The 23,665-nt window shown below is 41.4% G+C and overlaps 1 protein-coding gene across 3 annotated transcripts in view; it reads right to left on the bottom strand.

Annotated features, from left to right (window-relative positions):
- BDP1 (BDP1 general transcription factor IIIB subunit) overlaps window positions 1-23,665 on the bottom strand; it is a 147,498-nt gene that overhangs the window by 94,371 nt on the left and 29,462 nt on the right. For all 3 annotated transcript variants that reach the window (XM_073624399.1, XM_073624398.1, XM_073624397.1), the window contains exons 9-15: window positions 21,908-22,048; window positions 16,425-16,679; window positions 12,435-12,641; window positions 11,989-12,151; window positions 8,059-8,182; window positions 4,595-4,662; window positions 3,003-3,225 (exon numbers count right to left, since the gene is read on the bottom strand). In XM_073624399.1, the coding sequence (XP_073480500.1) occupies window positions 3,003-3,225; window positions 4,595-4,662; window positions 8,059-8,182; window positions 11,989-12,151; window positions 12,435-12,641; window positions 16,425-16,679; window positions 21,908-22,048 (1,181 nt within the window). The remainder of the gene's footprint in view (window positions 1-3,002; window positions 3,226-4,594; window positions 4,663-8,058; window positions 8,183-11,988; window positions 12,152-12,434; window positions 12,642-16,424; window positions 16,680-21,907; window positions 22,049-23,665) is intronic.

The raw sequence follows: 23,665 nt of genomic DNA on the forward strand, positions 1-23,665 counted from the left end.
GTAGGAGCTTTTGGGTACACTCTAATGGCTCTCTGACTATGTCCAGTCATTGTAAAGAGAATTCCTTTGAATGCTTAGGGAGCAGGGCACAGGGATGGTAAAACAATGTCTTCTTTGCAAATCAGTCTAGCGCCCCCATAAGGCAGCCGCACTGCTTCCGGCATGCGGGCAGCTGGTATTCTGCAACTGGGGGGGGGGGGCTGCTTCTAATTTTGACTGTCCTCTTATCCTGGACCACAAACATTCCTCACTGTGCTATATGTTTTCTGCTGCACCAATGGCATGGTTATATCTTCTTAGTCCTCTCCATAAAATTATCAGAAATTTGTGCTTAAAGTAGAACTATAGGCAACACTTTTTTTGTTTTTCATTTTGGATAGAATAAGGGAGGGTTATAACCCCTGTCAGTTTATTTTTTACCATCCTTGTCCCATTGCAGAGATTTCCCTTCACTTCCTGCCCCATAGCCAAACAGGAAGTGAGAGTAAATCTTTGCAAATTAAGGGGATCCATTGCCCCCCCAGGCCCTCAGAACTAGTGTCCCCACTCAAAAATTTCAAGGCGGGTCTTAAACAGCAAGGGGTGTGGCCTTGACAGGAAGGGGTGGGTCATATTTAAATTAGGGGTTTATGAATTTAGTCAGGCCTAGGGAAGCACAAAACCTAAATACACTACTGGTTATAGGAGCTAGATTCTGTACAAGACTTGTTTGTAGGACTAAAGGCTGCATTCACAGAAGATTGGATATCTACCTGGTACATTTTTTAGATTGTATGAACAGAAGACCAAGTGGCAGCATAATTGGGCAACAGAGGCTTGGTGCCTAAGAGCCCAGGACACTTCTATAGACCTGGTGGAGTGGATGCACAACAGTACAGGAGGTGGTTTAGGAGCATAAGCTCTAGTAATCAAGTTCCTGATCAACCGTGCAATAGTACATTTTGAAGCAGGGTGCCTCCTTGCCAGGCCCCCGAGGAAAGAAACAGGGAGTCTGGAGGTGGACATGGAGATAAGAGATCTAGCAGACACTCTGGCTGGCAGACACTCCTGACCTCTTCCTGAGTATGCCTGTGTAACAGGTTCTTCCGGGCAATTTTGGAACAAGTAGAAATTGCAGCAGAGGGAGGGTATGAATTAGGCTAAATTGAGACTAGAGGATAACTAGATAATATGAGCCAAGAACTAGAGGATCCCTGGTTCTTGATACAGAGGTCATTTGTTGTATCTAGAGGCTAGAATGTCCACATCCAGAAGCCCCCATTTTTGCCATATCAGACTGAACACATCTGAATGAAGAGACCATTCCCCTTGATGCAAGCAGTGACGGCTCAGATAATCTTACTGCCAATTGTCCACTCCTGGGGTGTGGACCACAGAAATCACTGTCAATGAAAGAATCTGGTTTGCTTCATTCAAGGCAGCCAGGCTCCTTGCACGCCCTTGATGATTGTGGTGTGCACACAAATTGGATGCCTCTTTAGAAGGGGGTCCAGTGCCGGAGGGATAACCTGATTACTCTGAATTCCAAGATAATGACTGAGAGTTTGGTTTCCACTCTTGACCATGCTTCCTAAACTGTCAAAGATTGGAATACCCCTCCCAAGCCTGATAGACTTCGGTTTATTGTAAGAACTTTTTCATTTTGAGGTGGTTCTAAAGGAACAAGTCTTTTTACTTGCGGCATTAAAGTATAACTAAAGGTAAAATGTTTTTTTAAATTTCTGATAGAGTGGAGAGGGATTAGAATGATTGTCAGTTTTTATTGCTGTCTGTGTCCCTGTTAAGTAGAGTCACCCTCTCGATTTGTCCTGTTTATCATTAAAAAAGAAAGTAAAAAAAACCCCCAAATTTTGGGTTATCCCCAGAAAAATAATATAGGGGAAATCCCCCAATGGGAACACTCGTTCTGATGACCGGGGAGGTCCCCAAGGCCCGCGTTGTCCCCGCTGGAGGCCGCATCCATCTTCACCAGTCGTCCTTCCAGGTCTGCGGACTCCGGCTCTGTGACTGGCCGGAGCCGCATTACGTCACTCCCGCAAATGCACGCGGGAGTCACCGGTCACAGCACACGCTTCTGAAGAAACGGCATGGGCGGCCATTTCTTCAGAGCTCATGCGCCGATGACATCATCTGCACAGTATACAGTAAATATATCCTAAAAGGTGCACGTTTAGGAGATGTTTACAGTACCTATAGTTAAACCTTATTCTAGGCTTACCTATAGGTACAAAGTATACTGGGGAGTGTTCTTACTACATTTTATTTAGTAACATGAGCTTTGACTGGCATTCAGAGAGCTTTAACAAAGCGTGTCTGAAGCAATGTTTTGAAGCAAGTGTTTACAATTTACACTTGCTTTGGCCTCAACACACATTAAAGTGCCTACCACCTCAACGTGCTTTTATGATGCGTTTTTGATGCTTCGGTAATGCTTCGATGAGGCTTCAGTGGTTTAGTGACAGGAGCTTTGACTGGCGTTCAGAGAGTTTTAACAAAGCCTGTCTGAAGCCTTGTTTTGAAGCAAGTGTAAACTAGCTCTCACAGACCATACCCACAGTGTGGGGTTTAGGTACGGAAGGTTTTACCAAGGTCGCACTGATCCGTATACACTATTTCTGTGTAAGCATTTTAAGACCGTTAGGTTTTCATTGAAGAATTAAGAAAAGAATAAATAAAAATAAACTAGTGAAGCCGATTCCTCTGAGGAAGAGAAGAGGCTCATCACTTTCAGACACTTTTTAGCAAAAAACTGAGAACTCACGTAGTGGGGAAGGGTTATAGGGGAGCCGTGACCTCAATAGCTTGCCAGTGTGCCAATCACCTGAAAGCACGAGCCTATAACCCATAGTGTATGAATAAGATGCCTGTGTTCTGTACTGCATGATTAAGAGAAATATCAGCCCCTTTTTCATTAAAAAAGTATATGTTTTTAGGTTTAAAGAGTCAAAAACTAGAACAAGGTATTAGGGCAATTTTAAACCAATAACAAAGAGTTTCCTTACATTTTCAGTTATACTTTTGTCCTCCTGATGGCTTGGTGATGAAGAATTATCAGCAGGAAGATCATTTCTTTCCTCTGTAATATCCTCTCTCTCTGAAATCAAAACTTTCTCCTGTCTGGGCAATGCTCGCGCTGGTAGGTTTGGTCGTGGCCTCTGGAATCTACTTCTTGCAAGAGCTGCAGGTCTAGACAATTCTTTCTGTGACTCAGTAGATCCTTCAGCCCTAGGATAAAGGTATTGATAAGTAAAATGCAATTAACAACTCTGGCCTAATAAAAAAGCAAAATACTTTAAAATGGGAAGATGAAAAAATCAATTAAAGTGGAACTTCACTCTCTCAAACATTAACTATGTTTAATCCTCATGTTACCAGCATTAGTAAATAGATAGGAATATATATCTTATTTGCTTGTTTTAAACTTTTTTTTTTTTTTTTTACATTTCTTCAGTTACTTTCTGGTTTCCAGGCCTAGGTAAATGAAGCCATACCTCCCGGAAGTTTTCAGGAGGAGGGGTTTTCTCAGCTAAGTACACCCTTCTGCCTGCATGCCTAAGCGAAGGGCAAATGGATTCTAAAAAGTAAATGCTACACGAATCATCTGCCCTTACTTAAGATGGCCATGGCCAGAAAGGTCAGGGCGAGTTTTTCAAAGTGATTTCTCAACAAAATAAAGCATGGAGACATGGATGTATGGGGGAGTTTGCTTTGAATATCAAAAATGAAATAAATAGTGTTTTTGGTTCGTGGTGCCACCCGGATTTCCTTGCAACACAATAAATCTAACAAACACCCAGAACAGCTGTGTCTATGCCCACCACTATCACTGCTTTTTATCAAAAATGCTACTACACAGCAAAATAGAAAAAAAGCCCCTATTCCACCTTGAAAGGAAAACTTTTTCCCCATTTCATGCATCGTCTATGACCAGAAAAGGGGCCATGCACAGATGTAAACATTTTGAAGTCTTCCACATGTGCCTAGTTGCTACAGAAACCTGGTCCAATTGAACAGTAAAAGTGTTCCCCCTCTGCTTTCACACTGATCTAAAGTGAGATAGCTCATTTTAAAACATTAAAGTGGTAGTAAACGCTTGATGATCGGATCAGTCACACGCCTCCTGTATTGGGGTGCCGATATTTTGAATGAAGGAGCAAGAGAGACACCTCTGGACAGCAGCGCTGTCAGTCTGGGGGAAGCGTAGTATTAGATGCACTAGTAAATTGAGTCCAAGCCCAACTCCAGCTCACAGTTTTAAGCAGTTACAGCAATTTTATTCCTTTTGCGATAAAGGTTTCCCATAAATAAATAAAACCTGATCATTGTAAGCACCCATCAGTGGTAAATATTTTGCCACAGCCCTCTAACCCTACATCTGCTGGACAGCTTGTTCTGTTGAAAAACAGAATTACTGGCTAGATCATCAGGTGAAAAATCATAAAAATGAAAACTAATGCAGCCATCACATCCAATAATTGGTGAGTGCAATATAATAAATGTTTGCTTTTGGGTTTAATACCGCTTTAAACTTTAGAAACAAACCCTTTTAAACCTATTACGGAGTTTGAGTATTTAGACTACTGTACACACTTACTCAGTCCCTGTGTGACTATCCTTAGCCAGGTCTTCTTCAAGAGGTGCTTCTTTAGGATTGTCAGAAATCTACAAAATCAAATATACAAAATATTCAACAGAAAAGAAAGAATAACCAGAACTAATACACACCATACTTATCCGAATCATCCCCATCCCCTATTTCAGCAATAAGGCCCAAATGCAGAAGTAATGAAGGATTGGAGTAAAATATTTTTCCTTGTGCCATCATTTAAGACTTTTCCGACAGCTACTGACCCCCCCAAATATACTATGTTCTTGGTGCAGTGACTTCCCCTTTCTTCAAAAGCTGTCATTCAGTAACCACAAGTAAAAATAAAAGCTTAGGGGCCCCTATTTCGGCTGACACGGTCCGTTGAATTGGATTGGATACATACAGAGAAATCATGGATTTTTTTAGGCACCAATATATTAAAAAAATAAAATTTTTATTATAACACATTTACAAAGTATCTTAAAAGCATTTAAAAAGTGAATACAGACTTTTACAAACAATAATCAACACAACCAACTCTAACCGCTGGGTAAGGGTCAGTAAATGTAACAACCACTGGGAATATCCCTTAGCAGAGTGGAAGCAGAATAGCGTTTTGGAGATGCAAGCTCTGCATGTTTTGCAATACGTTTCTTCAGGAGCTCATCAATTCTTTACACATGGGTAAGTATGTAACAGACACCTTTCCCATCAGACTCATACTATCCGGTCAGCAGCTTTGTTCCAGCGACAGAGAAAGGATTGCTCCGAGACACTTGTACCTATACATATTCAAGACACCACCTCTGGGGGACCCGATTACTGACCACTATAGCTTATAAATACTACTATTAAACCATCCAGAGTTGTATCTCTGTAATTACTATTATTGGGCATAAATAACTGATACATGCTCATTATTTGAGACTAAACATCACAATTTTGCGAGCCTAAAACAAGCCGTTGTTAGTATCCACCTCTTGTGTGTCTGCTGGACTGCTTATACTGAGGAACTTATCCTTGGGCTGCTAGACATATACATACTTACCCATGTGTAAAATATTGATAAGCTCTGGAAGAAACGTTGTATCGCGGAACATGAAGAGCCTGCATCTCCAAAACGCTATTCTGCTTCCACTCTGCCAAGGGATATTCCCAGTGGTTGTTACATTTACTGACCCTTACCCAGCCGTTAAGTTGGTTGTGTTGATTATTGTTTGTAAGAGTCTGTATTCACTTTTTATATGCTTTTAAGATATTTTGTAAATGTGTTATAATAAAATGTTTTTAATATATTGGTGCCTTAAAAAATCCATGATTTCTCTATGTATCCAATCTCAGTTAATAGAATGTGGCACTTTTTCCCACTGTCTATACACCCACAGCGGTGGTGTATTATAGCTCGTCTATCCGTTGAATTGGATCCTGCTGACTAGTGAGGGTGCAGGCTGGGGAAAGGTTGGTCCAGACCTAAAGCACGCTGTAGAAATAGGAAGAGACACAGCACACCTAGTGGTTAGCAGGTAAAAGCCACCTCGATTCTATTTGTTCAGTCCAAGCCCCAACATGTTTCACCCTGCCCCCTAGGCTTAAACATGGAGGTTGGCGGGGCAAAACATATTGGGAGCGTGGCCTGGATGAATCAAACTGAGGCTGCTTTTACCTTCTAATCACTTGGGCCGGGGCGAGGTGTGCAGCGGCCGGGCCATCTTCCTATTTCTACAGCACAGGAAAAAATAACTTTCAGCCCAATTTAATATGACTACAGCAAGGTGAATGTGAACATTTACAATAATTTTACATACTTCTTTTTGTAAAGGGGCATTCACTCCTGTGAATGTACCAATGCCAAATTACATGCAAGAACCCCAGTGTGAATTCTGGCAGAAGCATTAATGATAGTTTGACGAGGGGGACAGCCTGTGAAGAGGCTTTTACATACAGACAGGTGCAGTAAAGCTTAACCAAAAAAAAAATCTCTATCCTCACTGTAAAGGTTCAAACGCCTGTTAATTCTAAGAAAATGAAGAATGAAAAAAAAAAAATTAACATTTACAATATTTTTACATACTTCGTTTTTGAAAAGGTGCATTCACGCCAATGCACCAATGCCGATTACATACAAGGACCCCCAGCGGGGATTCCTGGCAATAGCTGTGTGAGGCACCCCCTTTGAAAGCAATGGGAGGCTTCTTGCTCCAGCAGCTAATTATGGCCATTCAAATGTAATCGCTCATGCGGCGATTACTTTATTATTATTATTATTATTATTATTATTATACAGGATCTATATAGCGCCAACAGTTTGTGAAGTGCTTTATAATATAAAGGGAGACAATACAGCAACAATACAATTCAATACAAGAGGTTTAAGAGGGCCCTGCACCTGGGAACTTACAATGTTGTAGGGAGGGGCTTGTGGAACAAAAAAGTAATAACTGTGAGGGAGGAACTGATGGGAGAAAAAGAAGATTTGGTTATTATCTGAAAGCAGTATAGGCTTCCCTGAAGAGATGCGTTTTTTAGGGATCGCCTAAAAGTGGACAGAGTAGGATAGCCGGACAGATCTGGGTAGGGAATTCCAGAGAATAAGAGAGGCTCTGGGGAAGTCCTGGAGAAGAACATGGGATGAGGAGCCAAGGGAGCTAGAGAGCAGGAGGTCTCGATGAAGGTCATGATGTAGATTGGGGCAGAGTTATAAATGGCTTTGTATGTTATTGTTAGTGCTTTGAATTCTAATAGTTGGGCAATGGGAAGCCAGTGGAGGGATTGGCAGACAGGGGTGGCAGACAATGAATGGCTGGTAAGGTAGAGGAGTCTGGCAGCAGCATTTGATAGCCTGAAGAGGGGGACAGCCTGCAAAGTTTTCCCCATCGCCATTTAATGCGGCTGTCTCCCACAACTAATTGCCGGAAATCCCCACTGAGGTATTTGCATGTAATCACTGTACAGTTGCACATGTCAGAGATGTATATGCCAATAAATTCTTGATAACAATTAAGATTAGATCAGATCCAACTCCAGAAAAAGTAAAACATTCTCCCTTGTAGTGGGTGGGGCTGTGCCTGCACTGCAAAGGGTTAAATGCTGGTTTCTGGCTAGTGGATGGGAAAAGCACTTCTACTTACCCAATCCTATACACCCCTGGCACACAGCCCCCCCCCCCCCATGCTCTGTTGATGTACTGTTTCTCAGTGTTCTCACAGCCAATGCAGGGCAGCAGGCCCTGTATCGGTCTTAATGTTATCAGAGGACCTTCCATCATGGGAATGCAAGGGAACGGAGCTGCAAGGACTGGCCTAGCAGCACAGAGAAGCCTGCTGGAGCAGGGAATCAGGCAAGTAAAATTTCTTTTCCCAGTCCCCAGACAGATACGAACATTGAACTCATGCAGCGCAGGTGCAGCCACATTGCAAAGTTAGATTTTTTACTTCTGGTTCAGCTATAATTTACTACACAAGTTAACATACCAAGTGACAACTAGTTTCAAAGACAGAATCCTCTTGACTGGTCTCCATCGGAACATTGTCAAAGGAGCCAGTTTGATCCGCCAATGTCTGTGAGCCGGGTATCACGCTCAAACTTTCCTGTAAACTAAATACAAAAGAAAAATAAAATACAAACACCTGCTACAATTTTTCAACTGCTCAGTTATGTCTGTCAAAAGAGGCCTGAAGTGTAGGTTTTCTGGCAATCATAAATGCTAAAAGTGATATTTGTTTCCATGTCAATTTTAGCACAGTAGTCCACTCCTCGGTAGATCACTATCCCTTGTAAATACACAGCAATGCAATACAATTTAGGTCACATTACATTTTTAAAGGAGGTCCCGTCACTCAACCTGAAAGAAAAGTAAAGAAAAACCAAGTATCCTAGATGCTTAGAATCAAGGTATAGGGGATGGCGCTGTGTAGAACAAAGGATGTGAAAGTGAGTATTTTTAAAGTGACAAGTGCTATGGTGCGTGATACAATCCTATATAAATAAAAATAATTTATAAATGAAAAAATAATAATAAAGGAAGTGAATGGACCAGAAACTACTATATATTATAAAATGATAAATACTTATTAAAATGTGGATAATTATATTCCTAATACATTAATATGTATATTGAACAACCTCAATCCTTATTATAAAAACATGTGTTAATGAAACTACAAATTGACCAGTGTAAAAACTGCAAAAAATTGGTTGTCAGACCCCAGTGCAACACACATACTACAATTGTGCGAAAAAACGTTAAAAATTAAAAAATTAATTAAAACCAGTCCATAAACCAAGTGTATCAAAAAAATGTGTATCAAAAGATATATCAAAAATATATATAAAAAATTTTTTACATAAAAAAAGGTGTATCAAAAAATATACATATGTGTAGTCCCAAATAGTTCATATAGTGGTACCATACACAGTGCAATAGATTGTATAGTGCTTTCCCAGAGGAATCTTCTAATCAATGGAGATCCGTGCAGTACTTTTAGCAATTCCCCCCAATTTGATTGCACTCACCGGAGCTCCCTGCCCCTGCAGGGGTATGAGCGTGTGATGGTCCTCTGCCTCTAATCGCTCCGAACCCACCGGTGCCAATGTCCTTCCACTTAGCTCAATCCAGGTGAACCACTCGTTGAGAGGGATTCACTGCCCCTTGCTACAGCACATATCCCAACCAGGCTTCCACTTGCATGTATTAAATAGAAAATAAGAATAGCTTCATAGCGTAACTTTGTTGGTAACTATAAATTTATTATTGTATAACACAGTCCAACAACACGACTGGATCCACTTAAACCAAATAAAAATTTTCAAGAGAACATTTTAATAAAGAGGAGAGGGAGCTCGCAGGCTCACTACCTCTCCATACAGTCCGGGGACGCAGCGCTGTTGGAAAACTACCGCTTGCGTTCCACCGGCCTGGTTCCCGGAACCACGATACGCGGAAATGACGTTGTGCGTGCCAAGATAGTCCCGCGTTTCGTCATACGGACGTCATCGGAGGCGCTGCCATCTTGGCACTCCCAACTTCTATTTATTCAAGGTGTAATCATCGCTGCGGCCAATCACCTCCCGGATGCTCCAATCACAATCCGGTGGTGGGAATTAGCACATTTGTTGCTAGGCAGATTTGAATCTAATTCAGATAGATAGAAAACCCCCCCTAAAGGGCCCTCTAGTGGTAAGCAGCCTATTATACAGCGGCAACGATGACACAACTCCTTACATTCCAACTTATTGGTGACACCAGTTAATATCATACAATTTATTTGTAATATATACTATAAAAAAATTCTAAAAAATTATTATAAAAATTCTATAAAAATCTTCATCTAAAGAACACATTGTTTAGATGAAGATTTTTATAGAATTTTTATAATAATTTTTTAGATTATTATGTGCTAATTCCCACCGCCGGATTGTGATTGGAGCATCCAGGAGGTGATTGGCCGCAGCGATGATTACACCTTGAATAAATAGATGTTGGGAGTGCCAAGATGGCAGCGCCTCCGATGACGTCCGTATGACGAAACGCGTAAGGTGGGACTATCTTGGCACGCACAACGTCATTTCCGCGTATCGTGGTTCCGGGAACCAGGCCGGTGGAACGCAAGCGGTAGTTTTACAACAGCGCTGCGTCCCCGGACTGTATGGAGAGGTAGTGAGCCTGCGAGCCCCCTCTCCTCTTTATTAAAATGTTCTCTTGAAAATTTTTATTTGGTTTAAGTGGATCCAGTCGTGTTGTTGGACTGTATTATACAATAATAAATTTATAGTTACCAACAAAGTTACGCTATGAAGCTATTCTTATTTTCTATTTAATACATGCAAGTGGAAGCCTGGTTGGGATATGTGCTGTAGCAAGGGGCAGTGAATCCCCCTCCCCCTCAACGAGTGGTTCACCTGGATTGAGCTAAGTGGAAGGACATTGGCACCGGTGGGTTCGGAGCGATTAGAGGCAGAGGACCATCACACGCTCATACCCCTGCAGGGGCAGGGAGCTCCGGTGAGTGCAATCAAATTGGGGGGAATTGCTAAAAGTACTGCACGGATCTCCATTGATTAGAAGATTCCTCTGGGAAAGCACTATACAATCTATTGCACTGTGTATGGTACCACTATATGAACTATTTGGGACTACACATATGTATATTTTTTGATACACCTTTTTTATGTAAAAAAATTTTTATATATATATATATATATATATATATATATATATATATATATATATATATATATATATATATATATATTTTTGATATATCTTTTGATACACATTTTTTTGATACACTTGGTTTATGGACTGGTTTTAATTAATTTTTTTTCGCACAATTGTAGTGTGCGTGTTGCACTGGGGTCTGACAACCAATTTTTTGCAGTTTTTACACTGGTCAATTTGTAGTTTCATTAACACATGTTTTTATAATAAGGATTGAGGTTGTTCAATATACATATTAATGTATTAGGAATATAATTATCCACATTTTAATAAGTATTTATCACTTTATAATATATAGTAGTTTCTGGTCCATTCACTTCCTTTATTATTATTTTTTCATTTATAAATTATTTTTATTTATATAGGATTGTATCACGCACCATAGCACTTGTCACTTTAAAAATACTCACTTTCACATCCTTTGTTCTACACAGCGCCATCCCCTATACCTTGATTTCAACTCCTTTGGGGTAACACTGAGGTGTTCCCTACCTACATAGGGGGGCAGCAGTGTTTATAAGTCTGAAGCGCGGACCCATTGATAGATTTATCCTAGATGCTTACTTGCAGCATCTGGATGCGGATGGTTCAGGAGTGGACAAAGGATAGAGGAAGATGACGTTACGGTCAGTTCCATAGGCTTCTTTTGCTAAAACATGGGTATTCTTGCCACCAGTAGCGTCCTTGATAATGGTATAAGGAGAAACCCGAAGAGACATTGTCCCTCGAAGATCAATGCCAATTAGACATTTCTTAGAGGTGGGTTTCGAAGTCATACACTTTAAAAAAGGAGCTCCAGTCTCCCCCCAAAAAATTAAGTCAACAGCTACAAATATTGTAGCTGCTCACTAACCTTTTCGTTCCGAAAAGACCTGTAAGCTGCATCTTTGGAGTGGGTTGGGAGCGCTGTATTTAGTGCTCTCAAAACGCCCTGCCCATTGGAATAAATGGGCAGCGTTTTCGAAGCGCGTTAAAAATGATTTGAAAGCGCTGCAAAATGGGAGTTTTTAACCCTTTTTTTGGGGTTAAAAGTTAGTGGCTGCTAGTGGTTAAAACGAGCAACGCTTTAGTGCTAATGCTCAGCGTTTTTAGCGTGAAAGCAAACATAATAACTTGACTTTCCATACCGCATCCTACCAATGGCTACAAAAATTAGCTCTGTGAAATTACATATGAAACAAACCTGGATATGTCATCAGGCTCTGAAAAGCACTCGCTTTCTTCAGTAAACAGAATCAGTGAGGACTCTTCTGCACATGTAAGAACCTCTGATTGTGTGAAGCTAGGTTCTCCGGATTCGACACACATCAGTGAGTCAGCATCATCTGGGAAAGCAGAGCCTGTAGCTACAAAAGAAACGTTAAGACAAAAAAAAAAAAAGACATTATTATGCATCAATTCACTGTACAAAATACCAGAAACTACAACAAAAGAGACTCAAATTAATAAAAATTACCACATGGCATAACCCCAAGTCAATTTCAGCAAAAACCAAACCCTCCCTGTTGATTTTGCTAGGAATGAAACAAATGTGAATTGTATATGACTAGTAGCAAACCACATCCATGAGACATTCCCACCAGCACCTTATGTTAAAAGATGTGCATCTATGTTTTAACCTGGTCTTACATTTTTCAACAACTGCATCCTTCTGAAGACTTGGCACATCAATGTTACCATCTTCAGCATCTTCTGGCTCCACTTCTTTATTGGTAGACTTTTTCTTACGCGATTTTTTCTTCTTCTCTCGCACGGTGTCTGGAGCTTCCTGAACATCTTCAAGGTTCTTGTCGTTCACTGCTAACTCAGAACCTTTACCTTGGTCAGCAGTTCTTTCTGTATTACAGAGATACAAATACAACAAGCACAATAAAAAAGGAGCATAATGAAATGGCTCACTCACATACAGAACAGGTAAAATAACAGGACATCTGACTAGCATAAGATTCTTCAATATTGCATTTACAGTGCCTTGAAAAAAATATTCATAACCCTTGAAATGTTCCAAATTTTTTCATGCTACAACCAAAAACATAAATGCCGGGAACCCTACTGTGCATGCGCAAGGCCCTGCTCCTCTCTTCTACTGGCCCGGCCACAGGAAGAGGAGGAGGAGGGAGCCCTGCGGTGATGTCACGCGGCCACGGCCCGGACTCCCGGAAGAGGAAACAGGATACCTGTCTAAGACAGGTATCCTGTCCCCCCCCCCCCCCCCAAAAGGTGGCAATTGTGGCACTGGAGGGGGAGAGGAGACAAATGAGCGGAAGTTCCACTTTTGGGTGGAACTCCGCTTTAAGCACCTACAGTATCAATTTCTGTACAAGTGGAAGTGGCATCCAACCAGTTGTCCCATATTTTGTGGTATTTAGGTGGACAGCCCCTGTGAGTATATAGGACTTTTTTGTATGGTAACAACATATTTACCACCATCTTCCATTCATTTAAAGTGGGGGGTAATGCTCTCAACCACTTCCTCGCAATCAGCAGTCTAGCTGTGAGGAGGGATTCTTGTAGGAAGATATGGAGGAATAACGTAAATGCATTTTATTGGAATATTATGTGACAGAACAACACAAAAGTGGAACATAATTGTGAACTCGAAGGAACATGTTAAATGGTTTTCAATTATGTGCCACTTTGTGTTGGTCTATCACATAAAATCCCAAATAAATACATTTACGTTTTTGGTTGTAACATGACAAAATGTGTAAAGGGTTAACACCAAAATGTCAAGGGTTATGAATACTTTTTCAAGACATTGTACACTTAGAGAATAAAAAACAGAAGAGGAGGTCTACAGTAGAATCTGTAGCTGTTATTTCAAGATCACTGACCAGTTTGTTAGTGGACCTTACCTGGTTTGAAAAACTGTATGTTACATTATCAAGAATCCTATAAATATAAAAATCTATCAGTTCCTTGGTGTGTGTGCGCATCTGTGTAGTAAATAGAAGGCAATCAGCACATGGACTGAAATCAGCCACATCACAGTAGAACAGGGATTCTCACCCAAAGTCCAACTCCAGGTTTCATATAACTTTAAAATCATTTGTTTGGGACAAGCTGGTCCAAATAAACCATTTCCTTCACTAACACATGTAGCCCGTTCGCTCTGCAATAAAGTGTATGTAGAATCAGCTACATGCAGTATACAACACTTTGTCCTGACAGAGGTAGAGGGACTTCCCTTTCTATCGCTGGAACAAAATCGATTTGGGCCGAGTGCTGCTCAGCCATTCACAGGAAGCCTTGTCTTATGAATACAAGGCTTCCTCGGATTGGCTGGGGTAGAGATCGTGACATAATTCGCCCACCTCTCCACTTCAGCTAATCAGAAGTCTTGTAGTCACTCCTAAAATATAACATTTCATGTAAATGACTTGACTTTGTTCCAGAAATGTGATGGAAGTCCCCGTACCACTGCCAGAACACAGCACTGTATACTGTATGCAGCTGAGGCTACATACCCAGTTTATATAGCGCTGACAAGAAACACCTGCATGTATACGTAGGAGAATAAAAGCTTAAATGAATACTGGAGTTAGGTTTAAGCTAAAATTCTTAAGACTTCAGAGAAAAAAAAAAATAAAACAGACCACGCAAATGTGAAGGTTCTCATTTATCCAAGTCATGGTATAACTACTAGTATGAGTTAGTTAATTTCATTTGGAATTGTTCTGTAATGTTGCAGACATTCTGCAACGTGTCTAAGTCGCTTCCTCAACTCACGAATGTCAGTAACATGACCCAGTATTTCTGGACACACAGGCAACTCCATCACTTTAATAAAATCGATATGATACGTATCAAGACAGATGCTGATTGTCAAACAACATGATGGAAGGTGTGAAGGCTTGTGTTCCATTTTTATAATGCAATCATCATGGTGCCATGAAATTGGTTCCTGATGCTCATCTGCACTAAGGAATTTGCTTTGATAAGTGGCAAAATATCTTTAACATTACAAGTCCAGATGAAAGTGATTACTACCATCTATAGAGTGTATTATAGTCCACTATGGCTTCAGCAGCCTTAGCAGAATGAGAAAACAGAGGTGGGTCCACAGCCTCTCTGGCACAAATTCTCCACTGCAATCTGTTTTGGTTACTTCACAAAGATACCTCTACTTGGCCTATGGTTGGGAGATAAACTTGGTGAAATTGAGTGAGGCTATCTTTATTCAAAAGAAAAAAAATATTAAGCATTAGATGGGGCTATGGCTATCGCTTCCGGTTCCTTGCCGACATCACATCAGGGTTCCTTCCAGGTTTTGAAGCACACACCACCCTGGCAATAGCGGAACCAGCGCCATTCAACCCCATACAAGCCCAGACTGTTTATATTGGTGCCTTGTTGTGGCACATACAGATGTGAGTGCGTTATTGACCTTTATGTGATGCAATTTGATTTTAAATAAATACTACACTATATTAACTTTTCTCTTGGCAGCTGCTTACTTACACTTTGGGGGAGGGGAGCCAATGAACTACCCAGGCTATCCAGAAGAGCAGTGGCATACCTATGCTATGGGGGCTCAGACCCAACACAGCGTTGCCTGACCTTCCTGTAAAAAAGAGGCCAAAAAGATTTCACATTGCACTCTTCACTTATGTGGTGACACCTTCCTGTCTGAGCTTAAAGTGAAAGAGGATTGCCAAGAACCATTTAAATTTGGGACTTATCGTTGGTGATGTTGAGACACCTTCTACGATGAACTCACTATAGCACAAATTATTTTTGAACAATGCACAATTGTTTGTTATATGTGAAGCGCCCTTTCTTTTATACTTTATTTTCAATCAGATCTTAAATTGCAGATCAGATTTTCATTTTGGTCTTTACCCACTGGAGAGATTTGTCTTCAAGAATAAAAGTCCTAACCTTTCATTACTTTTACTAACAAACAAAATGGACACAGAAAGCATTAAAAAAACCTGATAGACTCCCTAACCTCTTCCTATGATACACAACACTTATTAAAAGGTTTTGGCTGGAGCTGAGCTTTAAAGTGTTACTAAACTCACAAGTAAAATCAGTCTGTATATGCAGTAAAGCATGCTTGTTATATTCACTGTGAAACCTAAGGGGTTAATCCTCTGCATTGTGTCGTTTGAGCCTGTCTTATCTGACCCTCCCCTTCTCCCACTGTCCCCAATCTATATGCTGATAGAACAGAGGCTAGAGGACAAGCTGCACATGCTCAGTTTGGTATCTATTGCTAGAGAGTCTTTTTTTATTGAGATTGTGCAGGTGGGCCAATCAGCGCTGTCCACTTAGAGGGTCAAACTTTCAGCCAGAAATGACACAACAGACATACATATGCTGACTCCTGTATGCAAAGAAAACATTTTCCCAACCTGACAAAAATAAATTAAGCGTTTAAATCCTTATTACAGAGTTTAATTCTTCCTGTTTGATAGAGTCACTCCTCTCCTACAGCTCAGCACAGGCATATTTTTCCTTTAAGTATATAACTTTTGCATATTACCCACCTCAGAAGTGCTAGTTACCAGACAGTTTGATTATAATCAATAGCAGGACTAGTCACTGGTCGACTCCCAGCAGCGAGTTTAGTTTTTTCCCGAAAAAATCATCAAGACACAACAGAATAGCACTCACTTTTCCTGGGCTTCTTTGGCAATGTAGTGGTATCTTCAGGTGAGGACTCGTGTGGTTCCTCTTCTGGCTCTTTAGTGTCTTTTTTCTTTCGGTTTCTCCTCTTTTTCCCAGGAACATTGTCTGATGGCAACAAGCTGTCCTTAATGCTCACAGAGCCTTCATTCTCTTTCTCTTCTGTCCTGGTATCAGCTCCTTCACCATCTGACAGCATAGCCATATCCTCATCACTAAGAACTTGTTCTGCTGTAGCTTTATCTGCACATAAGAATTCATACTTTTTAGTACAAGTAACTTTGAAAGTCTATACACATTAGCTGACAACCAGAGGACTGCTCCTGGTTTCTAATATTGAATAGGAAGAAAGTTATACCTCTCAAGTAGGGATGAGCCAAACACCCCCTTGTTCGGTTCGCACCAGAACATGTGAACAGGCAAAAAATTCGTTCGAACAAGCGAACACCATTAAAGTCTACGGGACATGAACATGAATAATCAAAAGTGCTAATTTTAAAGGCTTATATGCAAGTTATTGTCATAAAAAGTGTTTGGGGACCTGGATCAATGCAAAAAAAGTTTTAAAAACGGCCGTTTTTTCGGGAGCAGTGATTTTAATAATGCTTAAAGTGAAACAATAAAAGTGTAATATCCCTTTAAATTTCGTACCTGGGGGGGGTGTCTATAGTATGCCTGTAAAGGGGCGCATGTTTCCCGTGTTTAGAACAGTCTGACAGCAAAATGACATTTCAAAGGAAAAAAAGTAATTTAAAACTACTCGCGGCTATTAATACATTGCCGGTCCGACAATACACATAGAAGTTCATTGATAAAAATGGCATGGGGGAATTCCCCACAGGGGAACCCTGAACCAGAATTAAAAAAAAAAAAAAAAAAAGGACATGGGGGTCCCCCTAAATTCCATACCAGGCCCTTCAGGTCTGGTATGGATATTAAGGGGAACCCCAGCCAAAATTATAAAAAAAAAAAAAAATATGACGTGGGGGTCATTTTGTCTCTTGTCATTTTTAACATTTTTGACAGTTTTTTTTTGTGAAATGGTAGGGGTACTTTTGTACCCCCTTACCATTTCACACAGGGGGGAGGGCCGGGATCTGGGGGTCCCCTTGTTAAAGGGGGCTTCCAGATTCCGATAAGCCCCCCGCCCGCAGACCCCCACAACCACCGGCCAGGGTTGTGGGGATGAGGCCCTTGTCCTCATCAACATGGGGACAAGGTGTTTTGGGGGCTACCACAAAGCACCCTCCCAATGTTGAGGGCATGTGGCCTGGTACGGTTCAGGAGGGGGGGGGCACTCTCTCGTCCCCCCCCCCTTCCTGCGGCCTGCCAGGTTGCGCGCTCAGATAAGGCCTGAACCTGAAGGGCCTGGTATGGAATTTAGGGGGATCCCCCACGTCATTTTTTTTTTTTTACTTTTGGTTCGGGGGTTCCCCTGTGGGGAATTCCCCCATGCTGTTTTTATCAATGAACTTCTATGTGTATTGTCAGACCGGCAATGCATTAAATAGCCGCGAGTAGTTTTAACCACCTCAATACTGGGCACTTCCGCCCCCTTCCTTCCCAGACCAATTTTCAGCTTCCAGCGCTCTCGCACTTTTAATGACAATTACTCAGTCATGCAACACTGTACCCAAATGAAATTTTTATCATTTTGTTCGCACGAACAGAGCTTTATTTTGGTGGTATTTATTCACGACTCCGTTTTTTATTTTTTGCGATATAAGCGCAAAAATAACGGAAATCTGGAAAAAAAACAATATTTTCTTCTTTCTGTTTTAAAAGAAATCCAATAAAATCAAATTTTGTCATAACTTTAAGCCAAAATGTATTCTGCTACATGTTTTTGGTAAAAAAATTTCCGTTAAGTGTATAATAATTGGTTCGTGTGATCACGGAAAGATGTACGCAAATGATCATGTACAGATGTGCGCAGGTGATCACGGACATATGTGTGCAGATAATTATTGGGACATGTGATTTTAGTGGGACATATGTGGGGGACAGCTGTTTTTATTATTTGGGGACATGTGTTTTGGGGACATTATTTGGGGACATGTGTTTTGGGGACATTGTGTGGGGACATGTGTGTTTTACATTGTGTGGGGACATGTGTGGTGACACTAGGTTGGTGATCAGTAAGTAAAAAGCTGTAAAAAACAGCTCATACTCACTGATCATCAGCCGGCTGCAGCGATCCCCTCTCCTCTCCTCACCGACAACTTCCGTGTGAGGAGAGGAGAGCTGATCGCCTAGCAACCGGCTCTGTGTTTACATCACATGACGGCTGTGATCGGACACGGCCATCAAGTGATCGGGAGGGCCAATCACAGAGCCCTCCTGCCGATCGGAGATGCACCGTGTCCGGGTGACACGAGCGCATCGGGATCACGCTGCTGCGCGGGCTCGCGCGTAATCCTGCTCCTTCTGAGGGACGTTCCTGAATCCTGAAGTTAAATGACTTTTTTTCCTTTGAAACGTCATTTTGCTGTCAAACTGTTCTAAACACGGGAAACATGCATACTATAGACACCCCCCAGGTATGAAATTTAAAGGGATATTACACTTTTATTGTTTCACTTTAAGCATTATTAAAATCACTGCTCCCGAAAAAACAGCAGTTTTTAAAACTTTTTTTTGCATTGATCCATGTCCCAAACACTTTTTATGACAATACCATGCATATAAGCCTTTAAAATTAGCACTTTTGATTTCTCCCATAGACTTTTAAAGGGTGTTCCGCGGCATTCGAATTTGCCGCGAACAGCCTAAATTGCGAACAGCCCATGTTCGAGTCGAACATGAGTTCGACTCGAACTCGAAGCTCACCCCTACTCTCAAGGGGAGACAAAAGTACATTCTCTTTTCTGCAAGCACCAGGTGCTGGGTAGGTCTCATTTCAACCAAAATAGCATGCTATGTATTCTGAAGGTTTATCACATAACTAGGCTGCAGAAAAATATCTTAGAACTATCACAGTAAACAAGACACGTGCTCTTGAGAAAGTGTTTTATGTAGCACAAAATACACATAAGCATTACTTGTTAGCTTTTCAGTTTTCCTGATTTGGTGATCCTTCTGTTTATATTGCTTGAATACTTCCGTCTTGGAAACCAACAGTAAGATCAACTTGCTGTAATTCCAGGACTGGTCCCTATTCACCTGGGAGCTTTGAGTCTTCAACGTTATATATATATATATCTTTTTTTTTTAATATATTGCAGCTTACCAATCTTTAAAGGGGTTGTAAAGGTAAAAATTTTTTCACCTTAATGCATTCTATGCATTAAGGTGAAAAAACTTTTGACAGTACCGCCGCCCCCAGCCCCCCCGTTTTACTTACCTGACGCCTCGAATCTTCGCTCCTCGTCCTCGTCAGCTTCATTGCAGCTCAGCCTGGTCGCTGATTGGCTGCAGTGGATGGATTGAAAGCAGCGCAGCCATTGGCTCGCGCTGCTGTCAATCACATCCGATGACGCGGCGCGCCGGGGGGCGGGGCCGAGTGATACAGCGAGCGGCTATAGCCGCCGGCTGTATCACGGGAGCGCGCCCGCAAGCACTCACCACCATGCGAGGGAGCTCGCATTAAGGTGGTGAATGCTTGCGGGGAGGAGCTGAAACAGCCGCCGAGGGACCCCAGAAGACCAGGTTCGGGGCCACTCTGTGCAGAACGAGCTGCACAGTGAAGGTAAGTATAACATGTTTGTTATTTAAAAAAAAAAAAAAAAACATCTTTACAACCCCTTTAAATGTAATGGTTTTTACCTAGGTTTTCTTTCTTCTTTATATTCACCTGGTGATCTGGCCATTAACAACCTTCCTGTCTCAAGGCGTCTCCGCTCTGTTGGAGGAGCAATGGAAACACCTTTGGACAGCAGCACGGTTAATCTGGGGAGATGGTAGTGTGATGCACTAGCAGTTCCAAATGGACTTGACTAACATTAAACCTAAACTCCTGTAAGACCCCTTTCACACTGGAAGTATTTTTCAGGTGCTTTAGCGCTAAAAATAGCGCCTGTTAAGCGCCTGAAAAAAGCCTCATCTGAAATCCCAGTGTGAAAGCCAGCGTGCTTTCACACTGGGGCGCTCCGCTGGCAGGACATCAAAAAAAGTCCTGCAAGCAGCTTCATTGAGGTGCTTTAGGAGCGGTGTATACACCGCTTCTAAAGCACCCCTGCCCATTGAAATCAATGGGCAGCGCCGCCGAAGCGGTGCTTTGCTACCACCGAAGCAGCGCTTTGTTGCCGCTTTTAACCCTTTATTCGGCCGCTAGCAGGGATTAAAAGCACCCCGCCAGAGCCCGAAAATGATGGTAAAGCGCCGCTAAAGCTAGCAGTGCTTAACCGCCGACGCCCGGGCAGTGTGAAAGGGCTCTTAACCCTCTTATCCCCTCAATATATTTTTTTAGAAAGACCAGGTGTACAGGTGATGCATCATGCAGATTGTTAATTTGTTGGTATATAGAGTTATAGCATGGTAAATTAGTCTCATTGGGTCATTAATAGTGGTAATAATAGGAACAACTGAAAAACCCAGCATCAGGACAGAGCTGAACAAAATGAAGTAGACCAAACCTAACCGAGTCTGCAATCGTCATCCATCAGCAGCACAAACCTTGAGATGGCCTCACCAGTCCCATCCAGCAGTGCCATCAAGGACCAGTCATGTGTGATTTCTGTGCACTGCAGCACAGCTCAGATGTGAACTCTAGGCTCATTGCCTTCCATGGGAATGCTTCTGAATCGCAAATGTCATGTGTTTTGAACACAAATTGAGATAAAAAAAAAAAAACAGTGCCCTCCCAATCCATTTCAGGCCCTTTGAGTCTGGTATGGATTTTAAGGGGAACCCCACGCCAAAGAGCATGGTGTGCCCATACCAGGCCACATGCCCTCAACATGGGGGGGCACCCTACCCCATGTTGAGGGCATGTGGCCTGGTATGGTTCAGGAGGGGGACCCAACGCCATTTTTTTTAAATTCTCGCATGGGGTTCCCCACAGATCCATACCAGAGCTAAGGGTCTGGTATGGATTTAGGGGGATCCCACAATGTTTTTTTTTTTATTATTATTTTTGGTGTTTTATTCCCCTTAAAATCCATACCAGACCTGAAGGGCCTGGTATGGATTGGACAGTTTTTTCTCAAATTTTATTGCTGGCAATTCTTTGGTTTACATTCAGCTGCCAGCAGGCAAACCCACTGACAGCTGATGAGTCTTTAATTGTTAAGGATGAGGCCCGCTCCTTAACAACCTGCAATTGTTAAGGACACCGGGGGGCCGCCTTATTCTATAACTCACATCTGAACCGTAGCTGAACCACTGAACAGCTACTTTGGAAATTCGCTGTGAAATTGGACCTGAAATTCGCATCGCACATGTATGAACCTGGCCTAAATGAAGATATGACAATCTTCATCCAAACATTCTATTGGTACCTTAGCAATTTTTAATTAATAATTACTTATTACCTTTAGGTTTCCTGCGTGGCTTTGCAGGCTTTTTCTCACGTGGCTGCCTGACTTTTGGTGCTGTTCGTCTTTTCTTTGCTGCCTCAAGAGCTCTTTCAAGACGCTTACTAAAAAATACCAAGTCAAAAGCCTTCTTCTCTTCTGGTAACAGAAAAAAATAAATACAAATAAATATTTGGACTGAATACAAAAACACAACATTTAAAAAGACAATTCATGAAAATTTCTGTACTACGGAGAGTCAATATTTTGGTAGAGCATAAAAAGATAAGGTCCACTTTGGCAATTGAGCCATTGGCGACAGCTATGCGAAAAGACCCTACTATATAGTGGGTTTTAAAAGAGAAGATCCGAGGAGAAATTAGTTCTATATGTGGACAATGCCTTATTTTTGGGTGACACTTCTCTCACTTGAGAGATCGATGGGACTATTTGAGGAATTCCAGATCTATTTGGGCTTCGCATTTAACTGGAATAAATCCACTTTACTACCTACTGACTCCATCCCAGGACTTATCCTGCCTACTACCTCCCAAATACAAGGATTATAAATGTCCAAGGTTTTTTTACCTTAACACATTCTAGAGTTTAGGATTTTGAAAGAAGCACGTGATCAGTCAAAGAAAAGAGTTGGTTTTAGAAGACAAAGAGGCAAGACATGGCTGCTTTAAAGCTGGAGGACTTTGGAGAAAGTTGTTGGACTGAGCAAAGGACCATGGAGACATTTCAACTTAAAGCCCAAGTTGAGTAACTGTTTAGTTTACTTACTGTGTATGTATATATATATATATATATATATATATATATATATATATATATATATATATATATATATTACACACACGCGCGCATGTACATGCTTATTTTTGTAGAAAGGATAATTGGAATTGTGCATGTTGAAGGCATATTATGTAAGCTAAGAATTGTGTTTTGCGCAGTTGTATGTGCGGCTTTTCTGTTTAGTAAAGCACATTGATACACTACCAACCTTTAAAAAAGACACAAGCAAAACAGGCTGCCCCCATAGCAAGAGGCTTGCTATTGGGGGCACTCAGCAGGTGGGAGGAGCCAGGACCACCGGCAGAGGACCCAAAAAGAAGAGGATTAGGGCTGCTCTGTGCACAGAGCAGGTAAATATAACATGTTTGTTATTTATAAAAAAAATTCCTTTAGAACTACTTTAAATTAATGGACTCTTGTCTATTTAGGCATTACTGTACACCTGGATATCTCCATCTACGTTCTCCAAAAGATCACGCCCCTACTCAACTTAAACTTGACTCCCAGTCGTGGGACAAGTAAATCTTGTTAAAATGATAAGCATTCTAAACACACCCAACTGTTGATCCATTTTATATTTTTATCAGCTAAGATAGTGATTGCTATGGCCTACAAGAGCTCTATGATTGACTCATCTTTGCTAAAACGTAAACTTATTGGATCATGCTTAACGAAAAGATAGGTAGTATGCTCCGAGATAAAAAATCGTTCTTTAACTAAGTCTGGAATCCCTGGCTCTCAAATCTGAAACATTGCCATTGGACTAGTGGCGAGTGTGTGGCTGCATGGGGGCGGGCTCCTGGATAGATGACTTTCCTTCCCTCTTTCCCTTCCTTATTTCTCAGTCCCTAGATTTCACATTACCTTTGTTTCGCTACTCTTCTTACACCAATTAATCTTCTCTTAATAATTTGATGTCGTGGAGCACGGTGCTCACATTCTTATATTTTTATATGGCTAAGTACATAAAATTATTCT

The sequence above is a fragment of the Aquarana catesbeiana genome, linkage group LG01 (genome assembly GCF_042186555.1).
Source record: "Aquarana catesbeiana isolate 2022-GZ linkage group LG01, ASM4218655v1, whole genome shotgun sequence".
In the NCBI taxonomy this organism is placed as follows: domain Eukaryota; kingdom Metazoa; phylum Chordata; class Amphibia; order Anura; family Ranidae; genus Aquarana; species Aquarana catesbeiana.